The following is an 11,968-nucleotide window of genomic DNA, read 5'->3' as shown; positions in this document are numbered from 1 at the left end:
CTTAATTACTCTAAATCAATTACACATTAACCCTTATATTGCACGTGTTAAGAATTTATGATTATCATAATTAATCGATCTAACGTTTAATTTATTATAACACAAATATGAAATATTTTCTTTTCATGAATTAGATCACCAACATCATCATACGTCTTTAGTTATTATACTTACATATAGTCACTATTAAATATCAATTAATATTGTAACTAGTTGTCAAACTTCATTATATTGGCATTAATGATTTGAGACACACTGAGAAAAATAAAAATGGAGTTAGGATGCGAAATGCTCTTAGTGGGTTATTAATTAATATTTATATAGCTTAGAAAATTTCTCCAATTAAGTAGGAAGACATAATGATACATCTCACCATGTGGCTAGATATTGATCATTATGATTATTAATTTCATTCCTATATTAATTAGACTATTGGAGATTAACATGCTAAGATATTGGTTAGTCTTTTTTTTTTTTTTTTAATTTCTTTTTTAGTTTTGTTTGATTTGATTTATCTATTGATTGAAAGATCTAATTTTTGCGTTAAAAATTATTTTGTAAATTTGTTTATGTTGTTTAATTGTAGCTTAAGAAAAATTTATGGGTGATCAAATGAATTTGTTTTAAAATTACTTTTAAGCTTCTTCTATAATTTTTTTTGTTTTTTTGGTTCATATAAGACATTAAATATGCGCCCACGTAATTCAAAAATTTTAAGTTATTTTTTTCTTTTATATTAACGTACATTTTAGTACAAAAGGCTTTTTTTTACATATATTAAACCAAACAACAAGCCAATTTTTATTTTTATTTTTTATGAAAGTGTCATTTTTATAAGACTAATTTTAGTAAGTTTCACTTCAATAAGTCGTACCAAATAAAATCAAGAGTTTTATGTGAGCTACAGATAAAAAATTTTGCTGCATAACAATTTACTCTTGATAATATAAGAGTTTATAAGACCAAACATTTCTTTGACTCTTTCAAGAGGAAATATATATATAAAAAATAATTGCAATAAAACCAAAGTACTTTATGAATACAAACATGAAGATAGCAGCATAGGGACAAAATATATTTCTTGTTATGTTGGGATTCAATACCTAAACTTTATATACTTATTGGTAATATCTTCAAATTTCATACAAACATGGGATTGAGTTTTCGGCCCAGAAATTATCAATGAATTGGGTTTTGAATTTGTAGCCCAAAACAATTGTTGAAGAAGCTGTACTGGGCTCACATAAGCTGTAAAAAATTTCTGGATCGGCCCATCGTGTTTATGTAGGCCTGCCTGAAGAGTTAGGATTTTGGTGCCCATTGTTCTGAGAGTGGAAGAAAACCTCATGAGGATTAGCAAGCATTAAAAAGTGGGTTATAGTTATACTACAATATTAGCTAGATAATTGATGATTTTTTTATTGAATTGAAGGAGGACTATATTGTCAATTTATACCGATCCAGTGGCTTTACAAATTCGAAAATATCAAAAAATGAAAAAAAAGTACATCCCCATACATTTACCTAGGGGTGTTCGGTTCCGGGTACCCTACACTTTTTAAAGGAATCGAAACCGAAACCGACGGTTCCTTGAAATTTGGAACTAGAACCAGAATCGACAGTTCCGATTCCTAGGTACCTAGAACTAGAACCTGTAACAACGGTTCCGGTTCTGGTTCTGGGTACCCTGTAAAATTCATGACCCCCCAAAAGTTTTTAAAATGGCAAAAAAAACCCTTAAAAACTTACAAATACCCCCCCACCTGGCACTTGTTAACAAAAATAAAATTACAAATTATAAATTCAAAATTACAAACTCCATTACTTTGTAAAGGTAGATTCTCAAAAGTCAAACCAACTTACTTTAAATATTATGAAATATAAATATAAATGTATTCACATTAGTTTTTCTACAAAAGTTTTTGTGAGGACCCGGATTCGGCTCATGGGCTATCCCAATCTTGGGCTCTTTCCCTCATGGGCTTTCCCAATCTTGCCTGATGGTACTCACCATGCTTCCCAAATGACTTTGACCCCTTGGTCTTGGGTTCGAGTGGTGGGGAAGGCGAAAGAAATCCCTTAAGGGGGGGGAGATATCCAGAAGTGAAAAGAGAAGTGGGTTGAAGTCCCAGCCCAGCCCAGGGTGCAGAATGGGCCGTCACAGTTTTATTAACCCCCATAATCTTTAATTTTATTTTATATCAGTCTCGATTCCTGGTTCCTGGTTCCGGTTCTAAAAATTTGGAACCGGAACCTACCCATTGACGACTGATTCTGGGTAGGAACCGAAACCAAACCCAGGGTACCCGCCGATTTCAATTCCAACTAGTTCTTTTGAACACCCCTACATTTACCTATTAAAAATATGTCATATAAATATTTATTTAAAAAATTTATCAATTACAATGATACAAAAAAATAAGGGGTTTTGACATATCTAGCCGACTCAATAATCTAGTCATAAAATTTGGTGACTTACTAACTATATCCCTTAATAGAACAACATATGATATGTTTTCTAACATATAACGCTAGATTATGCAAGAGTCAATAGTCTAACATTTAAGTATACGGTTTAACAGTCTAATTATAGCATGGTAGACCATGGTAGATAGTATTATACTTGATAGTCCAGTGCATTCTAACTATTTATGTTCTTGTTGGTTTTCATTAATGACAATTAGGTTTATTGATGCGGAAATCCACACCAACCAGAGATAATCAGTTGACTGCAGGGGAATCGGGTAAGATGAGCGTGTGACTTTAGGGAGGTAACGATGAGAAGCACGACTATTCTAGACAATGTCGGAGTGCATATAAGTAATGTTAAACAAGATGATAAAGAAAAATGAATTTTTTAAGTGGTTCGGCTCAATGTTGAACATAGCCTACTAAGGTTTCCTCTTTTTTATTGAAGACTGAGTGATATAATTGAATACAATAACCGATGAAATTGGCTTTCTCTCTTTTCTCAATAGAATAAAGATAGGTTGACAAACATTTCTCACAACTTTCTCTCACCAACACTGATGTGACAGCTCGCAATTAGTCAGTTCGCATCTGGTCAGGTGGAACCCATTGTTGGGCAGAGAGTGTGAACTGACCAATTACGAGCTAACACGTCGAATTTGTAAGAGAAATTTAGTGAGAAAGGTTTGTGAGTGTAGTATTACTGTTCTCAATATTGATCTTTCCCAAAAAAACTCCCAGCTCCTTTTTCGGGGTTTTAATATAGTATTTATAGGGAGTGTTACATATTTGAATTTTATGAGGTGAATTTGAAAGAAACCAAAACTGTTCTGGAAAAACTTACCAGATACAGAGTATATGCGTATATTTATACCAGAGTAATTACATTCAGATGAGATCAAAACCTCAGAAAATCTAAGGTTGTTATAAGAGATAAACATAGATTACAAACATTCAAATCTAAGGTTGTTGCAAAAGATAAACATATATTACAAATATTCAAATATAAGATAGATGAAATGCAGCTCACTGGTTTAATGGAAACGCAGCTCACTGACTTGGCTTTGAGTTTTCTTGAATATTTGAATGATCAGCATCGTTATCACTAACATTCCCCCGCAAACTGGCGGGAAGATCGCAGATAGCCATTTTATCACGAAGGAAACAAAATCTATCAGCTGTATGCCCTTTGGTGAAAATATATGTAGGCTGAATAGAAGTTGAAATATTCTCCAAAATGATGTCTCGGTGTGCGAATTTCTCACGCACAAAATGGTAGTCCACCTTGATATGCTTAGAACGTGCATAAAAAATAGGATTGGAGGCAATTGCAAGGGCACTAATGTTATCGCACCAAATAACAGGAGGTGAATCAAGAGAAATCTGCAGTTCACATAACAGCATACGCAGCCAATACACTTCAGTTGTAACTAGAGCCAGACATCTATATTCGGCCTTAGTGCTTGATTTAGAGACCACTGGTTGTTTCTTCGCCGACCACGAGATAAGATTGAGACCAACAAAAACACCATAGCCACACGTTGAACGTCTATCATCGGGATCACCGATCCAATCCGAGTCACAATATGCGTTAATGGAGAAAGAACCAGGTCTGTAAAAGAGGCCAAAGTCCAGAGTATTTTTCAAGTAACGTAGGACATGCTTGGCTGCAGTCCAATGAGCTGTAGTTGGTGCTTGCATATGTTGGCAAAGTTGATTCATGGAGTAGGCGATATCTGGGCAATTAAGAGTTACATATTTTAAAGCACCGACTGTGTGACGATATTCGGAAGGATCAAGCAAGGGGTCTCCATCAAATTTGGATAGCTTAGTACCTGAAACACATGGGGCACGATAAGGACGGATGCCAATGAGATTGACACGATCCAAGAGATCAATAATATATCTGGTCTGCCGAAGATGTAAACCGGAAGAATCACGAGTAGCTTCAATACTAAGGAAGTATGATAACTGCCCAAGATCTTTCATAGCAAAGTCCAGCTGAAGACTAGAGATCAACTCATCAATAAACAACTGAACATTAGATGTCACGAGAATGTCGTCCACGTAAACTAGCAGGAAGGCATGTGTAGAGTCACTGTGATAAGTGAACAGAGAGGGATCAACCTGAGAGCTTACAAATCCAAGAGATAAAAGTGCAGTGGATAAGCAATTAAACCAAGCCCGAGGAGCTTGTTTTAATTCGTAAATAGAGTTATGCAACTTACACACAAACTGTGGATTGGTAGGATCTTCAAAACCTTTAGGTTGAACCATATAAACTCCCTAATCCAAAATTCCATGAAGGAAAGCGTTAGACACATCTAGTTGTCGAATGTCCCAATCAAACGAGACAGCAAGGGAGAGGACCATGCGAACTGTGGAAGGTTTAATAACTGGGCTGAATGTGTCAAAGAAATCAATACCACTATGCTGGAGATAACCAACTGCAACTAGTCGTGATTTGAGCCTTTCAATACTTCCATTTGGTCTGCGTTTGGATTTAAAAACCCACTTACTCAGAACAACATTTTTGCCAGGTGGACGGGGACATAAAGTCCAGGTTTGATTCTTCAACAAAGCTTGGAATTCAGACTCCATAACTGAATGCCATTCAGGTATATCAGTAGCTTGAGCGTAGGAACAGGGCTCGGAAATAATCACACCTACATGCAAAACTCGAAGGGGGTGACGTGTTGAGTAATAGAGATGAAAATCAAGGTAGGTGCGGAGCTTAAGATGACCAGTTTGTGATCTAGTGACAACATGAAATGAAGGGGCTAAACTGGTAGGAGCAGGAGGTGGGGGCTCAAGGATGTTGCTCGGAGAAGAGGAAACAAGAGAGGCAATGCCTGGTGGAGTGTCTAGTGGAATGGAGAAGTCATGGTCAATAGGAATTATAGGAGTAGTGTGGGGTGGTGAAATCGAAGTGAAATGAGAAGATGAGGGAAATATGTGTGAAGGTGGAAAAGGAAGTAAGGGTGGAGAATTACCTATTGAGGGAACGCTACTACTAGAGTCCATGATATAAGATTGTACACGAGCAGGGAACACTGCCTCATCAAAGATCACATTTCTAGAAATATACACAGATCATAGTACCGAAATCCCTTTTGATTAGAACAATAACCAATGAAAATGCATTGTGTGCTACGGTAAGAGAGTTTATTAGGTATGTAAGGTCGAAGACATGGAAAGCATTGACACCCAAAGGAATGAAGATAGCTAAAATCTGGAGGAAATAGACATTCAAAGGGTGAAGAAAAATTGAGAACTTTAGTGGGCAACAGATTAATGATAAAAATGGAAGTTAAGAAAGCATCGACCCAAAATTTCTTAGGTAAGCAGATTGCGCAAGGAGAGTGAGTCTCATTTCAACTATATGACGATGTTTCCTTTCGGAAAGACCGTTTTGCTGAGAGGTATGCGGACAAGAGAGCTGATGAAAGATCCCAGTATTACTCAGAAATTGTTGAAAAATGGTGGAACAGTATTCGCCACCATTGTCACTTTGTAATTGCTTAATGGGATAACTAAATTGCTTCTCTACTAAAATTTTGAATTTGACAAATGTAGCATAAACATCAGATTTATGAGAAATGGGATATAGCCAACAAAAGCGAGTAAAGTCATCAATAAAAATAACATAGTAGAGACAACCACTGAAAGATGGAGTGGAAGTGGACCAGACATCGGAATGAATTAACTCTAGAGGGGCAGTCGACTCTTGTGAGGAATCAGAAAATGGCAACTGCTTAGACTTAACTAGTTGACACGACACACAAATAGACTTTTTATTGAATGAATCACAAACAGGTAGAGAATAACTATGAAGAACATTATGCAAAGTAGATGACGAAGGATGTCATAAATGACAATGCCAAGTAGCAGTAGAGGCCTTGACCCCAACAGTCATGGAGAAAGCATGAAGTTTAGATGATGACAGCTGTTGTAGGTTGATCGGGTACAAACCTCTATCATTGGGCCCCTTCAGGAGCGTGTCCCCAGTCTTGAGGTCCTTCACAAAAAAATTGAAACCAATAAGTTCAAATAACACATTATTATCCTTACAAAATTTATTAATGGAAAGAAGATGGGCAGAAGCTTGAGCGCAATAAGCAACGTCGTTTAAGGCAAGAGTAAAGGAAGAAGTTTTAATAGTAGCATTGCTAGTACGTGAGATTATCAAACCTGCCCCATTACATACGGCCACGGTATCAGTGCCTTCATAAGGCTGAGAAGTTTCCAAATTAGCTGCATCAGAAGTTACATGAATATTCGCACCACTATCAGCGTACCATTGATGCTGATTAAGGTAGGTGGTATTGGCCTCAGAAACCATTAACAGCTAATTCGGTTGGAGGATGACGTCCCTGAAAAGAATAATTCATGCGATTAAAGCAATTCAGTGCCTGATGTCCCTCTCATTTGCAGATTTGACATGGAGAGCGAGAGCGAGATGCAAAAGGAGCAAGTGGAGCAGAAGAAGGGAACGGCAAGTGAGGTAGGGGCTGCCGAAATGGCGAAGAGTTGGTCCCCGAGCCTTTAGATGCTCCCGTGAAGCGAGACCTCTTGTTGTTGTTGCGAGATCCTGGCTTAGACCCAGGTTTGTGGGAGTAGAGACAAATGAGCCTGCTTCGGGTTGAATAGATGGATTATGAAATTTTTGCATTAGATCATAATTCAACAACTCTGCGTGAAAATCCGAAAATGGCATAGATTTCTCCTTAGCAAGGAGCATCTACGTTGTGACAAAAGAATGAAAGGAATAGTTGAGGCCATTGAGAACAGACAGAATTAAATCTGAATCATCAATGGGTTTCCCAACAGTAGCTAATTCATTAGCAAGAGACTTAACTTCATCCAAGAAACTTTTGCAAGACATAGAGCCTTGCTGTAAAGATTGTAAATTTCTCTTGATAAGGGAAATATGAGAGGTTGACGACGCCGCAAAACGTGCGCCAAGGGCTTGCCAAGCAAGCTGTGAAGTCTCAAGGCCATAAATAGTGGAAACCACCGCCGGAGACAAGGAAGAAACAATCCAGCCAAGTACCGTTTGTTCCTTATACTGCCAAACCACATAAGCAGAGTTAAGAATACCTTCGGCCCGTTGGTCATCACTGGAAAATTGGGGAGGACACGGTGCGGAACCGTCAACAATTCCCATGAGACCATAGCTTCGAAACAGAGGAACCAATTGAGCACGCCAGGCAAGGAAGTTAGGTCCATCAAGTTTGATGGAGATAACTTGAGCTGGAAGATGAAATGCAGCAGAAGAGAATGAAGGATTAGCAGCCATAGGATCGAATGTAGCGTTAGCTATAGAAAAACCTGATACCATGAAAGAAACCAAAACTGTTCTGGAAAAACTTACCAGACACAAAGTATATGCGTATATTTATACCAGAGTAATTACATTCAGATGAGATCAAAATTTCAGAAAATCTAAGGTTGTTACTAGAGATAAACATAGATTACAAACATTCAAATCTAAGGTTGTTACAAGAGATAAACATATATTACAAACATTCAAATATAAGATAGATGAAATGCAGCTCACTGGTTTAACGAAAACGCAGCTCACTGACTTGGCTTTGAGTTTTCTTGAATATTTGAATGATCAACATCGTTATCACTAACAGAATTTATTCCAAAAATCATGTGGTTATATGGAAATGAATCTTTCAACTGCTGGATTTCGAATTTTGAAAGTGAGGATGAATATTAATTGAGGTTTTTCTTGAGTTGATTGAGTAAAGAGCATATGACTTCCAGTAGATACTCATACACCTACTTATGCTCAACTTTTCTTGTAAGGCGTGTGCCTTAGGAGAGAATTATAATCCATTATCATTTATTTAGAAAAGAAAACACAAGTCATTTTATATTGAAATTAATACACGTTAGCTAGGATGTTCTATCTCTATTTATGGAGGGAAACCAAAGATATATTTGTATTTTGCATTCAAATTAAAAATGGTTTCTAAGAAAATTCCGTGTTATTTCTTTATTGGTTCCCTACTGGTCCTTTCCTTACTTTTTAACTTTTTTCTTTTTATTATCTTATCATTTTATTAGAGCATTTGTTAGTTTAAAATTCTAGGTACATTACATTGGGTTTGTTCATTGTTTCTTAGCTCCTCCATTTCTGAATTAAAAGGAAGAATATCTTTTTATTTGAAAGAATCACTTCCAAGCCTCATATAGACAGTTCAAGAACTCATTTTGTATCACACAAATACAAATCAAAGTTTTTTGCCTTTCAGAAATGAGTCATTTGTCTCCTTTTAGAGATAATAATTGAAAAAAAAAAAAAGCACAACTCAAGCCTCTTACTCTGATGCCAATAGATATGTGAGAAAACATAGTTCAAAAAATAGATTCTGTTGAAATTATGTTCAAAAAATAGATTCTGTTAAAATTATGAACAAAGGAGACTCAAAGAGATAATTTAGTGAATTCAATTATATTGAATTGATTATAATTGAATCAACATTGCTTATTTATAAAAAAAATTAGGCTATATAATAAACAAAAACATAATATTGTAATAATATCTAAAATCTTTTATAATAAGAAAACATAATATTATAACTATTTAATTTCGCGGTATGAGATTTAACCAATTAACCAACTAGATTATCTTCTCCATTTACCAATCTACTTGCATGTTTCCTTATGTTAATGATTGATATTGAACATGTTTCTTAAGAATGTCACACAAAGTACTATATTTGTACCCAATGCTGAACAAAAGATAGAAATTGAAAAAAGAATTCAGAGTGTTATGCCTGGGAAACCAAAGGACTGACGTGGGAAAGTCACGTGAAGGGTGACCTGCTCCCGTCAGAGCAACACGCACACGTCAGATCTGCCAAATGATATGGAGCTCACACGCGTCCATTTCTCTGCGATAAATCGTGCGAAGTCAGCTTGGGAAAGGGAAAACGGGACATAAAGCCGGATTATATCCTGACAATCACACCAAACCATGGATTTAATGATGATTACATGCTTCAGTTGGGTATAAAATGAAGCAGACCCCTTCATTAAAGGGATTCGGCCATTTTCATACTGAGAAAAAACTCTCTCTCTCACTTGTAAAAACGCATTTACTTTTTCCAACTCTTTTGTAAGTCAGTCCGCAGTTGCGACCTGACCCACACTAATATCAATACAAATCAGTGGACGTAGGACTTGCTTCCTTAGCATCCGAACCACTTAAAAAACTCCCTTTGCATTTATTTCGCTTTATATATTCAATTTTCACGTGTATATAACAGCCAATCAATATTACGCACGTGACAATTCGTTGGTGCCAAAAACGAGCATCAACAGTTTGGCGCTAGAAGGAGGGCTGATTTAGTGTCTACCCTTCATCAGGAGAATCTCGGACCTACTGGTCTTACAACTATAATGGCCCGCCAATCTGAACCTGAGTAGGTGAACCAGCATGCTGAAGGAGTCCCCCCAGCCCAGAGGGACACCCCTTCCAACATACCTCCAGTTTCGCAAAATGCTGCTGGGAATACCCCAGCAGCTCCGCAACTGGACCCTGTCATCAGAAGCTACCTGGAGAGGCTCGACAATACTCTCCAGACGGTCAACCAGAGGTTGGACCGTCTAGACCAGGGCATGTCATCTATGACAGCCAGAGTGGTACAACCGCAAAAAACGCCTGCAGGTCCCGCGAAAGCGCGGCAAAGGGCGATAGCCCGTGCCGCGAGCACTGCAGCGCGTAAGCGCAAGGGTAAGCAAGTGGCAAAAAATAAGCCTACGGGCTCCCAAGGGCCAGCGAATACAAATGGCGCCCCGAGCAGGGTGTCGGCAAAGCTGAGACTCGGTGAAAAAGTGAATCCCGAGCTGTCCCATGCCACGTCGCGGGCAAACCCAAGAGAAAATGCTGGGCGCGATGATTTCGATCACCACCAGCAGAACGATCCTGATCGTTCTCATGCGGGTGGCCCCCACACCTCGCGGGGCGGTTCGTACCACCGCGAGGGTCGTGAAAGTGCCCCGCACAACCCATCGCCTTCACACGCCTCTAGTCAGCGTGTGTCAAGTGCGGCTGGAAATGCAGGCCGAGGCGAGGAGGAATCCGATCTCGGGACTTTCCTGAACCGCAACCGAGGAGGCAGGGCTCGCACGGGTGAATGCAACCCCCAATTGGCTCCATTACCACAAATTGAGGAGCTGCAGCGAGCTCTGGATAGGTTGAGGGAGCAGCAAAACGAACAGGCGCAGGTCGCCTCTACATCCCCATTTTCTCCTGAAGTGCTAGCTGCTCCACTTCCGCCGAGGTTCAGAATGCCAGATATGCGGCCGTTTGATGGAAACTGTGATCCGCAGGATCATTTATATGAGTTCAATGACCTGATGGAGCTCCACCAGGTTTCGGACCTTGCAAAATGCCGTTGTTTGGCCGTGACGCTGACTTCTCATGCCAAAAGGTGGTTGAGGTCGCTCCCAGCGGGATCGATCAGTTCGTGGCCTCAGATGAGCACGACGTTCCTGCGGCATTTCCAAGCCAACCGGAAATTTTCAATGCCTTTGAGCTACCTCAGCAACATAAGGCAAGAAAGAAACGAATCCCTGCAGTCTTACATTGACCGCTTCCACAGGGAACTCAACAAAGTGGCTCACGCTCCAAAAGAGTCCATCCGAACTCTTATAATAGCTGGAGTTCCCCCGCAAACCGACCTGTGGAAAGAACTGCAAGCTGAGGATGATATTTCCCTCACCAGGTTCCATAACCTGGCAGAAAAGTATCTCCAAATAGAGAATTCGCTGGCGGCACTCCGCCGTCGCGATCACGGCACTTCCAGCAGTACGCCTGGTCGGGGAGATAACAGGCGAGCTGATCGCAAAGGAGACACTGACGATCAGCGAAAAGGGAAGAAACCCCGTTATGAGCAGAAAAATCCTATGCTCCTGTTCCTCGTCGCGATCGCGATGGGGCTCAATATACTTCGCTGAATGTGTCCATATCAGCAATCCTTGATAAGTCTGAGGAGGCCAGCCTGCTCGGTGAGCCCGAACCCATGAAAACCCTTGCTACGGCCAGAAACAGCAAAAAATACTGCCGTTACCATCGGGATAATGAGCTCCTCACTGATGAATGTCGAGCTCTAAAACAGGCTATCGAAGAGCTTATCAAGAAGGGGCACTTCAAGGAGTACATTGATGACTCCCCAAAAGAAAACCAAGAGGAGCGAAAGAAAAAACGCCGTGATCGCAGCGGGTACGATAGTGTTAACATAATTTTCGGAGGTCCGCACCTCGCGGGAAACACGCGAGGAGTGCAGGAAAGATATGCTCGCGAAGCGCACCATGACCCGATCAGGGTAATGAACACTTCGCAGCGACCTCAAAAAGCCCAAAAAGAGGAACCAATCACCTTCTGCGAGAAAGAGGCAGCTCGCTTGCACCATCCTCACGAGGATGCTCTGGTGATCACCCCCCTGATAGGGTGTCACAATGTCTGTAGAATGCTTGTGGA

General features: G+C 39.5%; 1 protein-coding gene across 1 annotated transcript; it reads right to left on the bottom strand.

Moving 5' to 3' along the window:
- Positions 1-3,519: 3,519 nt before the first annotated feature.
- LOC116121777 (uncharacterized mitochondrial protein AtMg00810-like) lies at positions 3,520-4,746 on the bottom strand. The gene has a single exon (XM_031407723.1). The coding sequence runs from the start codon at positions 4,744-4,746 to the stop codon at positions 3,520-3,522; it is 1,227 nt and encodes a 408-aa protein (XP_031263583.1).
- Positions 4,747-11,968: the final 7,222 nt, after the last annotated feature.

The sequence above is a fragment of the Pistacia vera genome, unplaced genomic scaffold (assembly GCF_008641045.1).
Source record: "Pistacia vera cultivar Batoury unplaced genomic scaffold, PisVer_v2 Contig1280, whole genome shotgun sequence".
NCBI classification, from domain to species: Eukaryota; Viridiplantae; Streptophyta; class Magnoliopsida; order Sapindales; family Anacardiaceae; genus Pistacia; species Pistacia vera.
The sequence above is the reverse complement of the archived record's forward strand: the minus strand, read 5'-3'. Positions and strand labels throughout refer to the sequence as shown.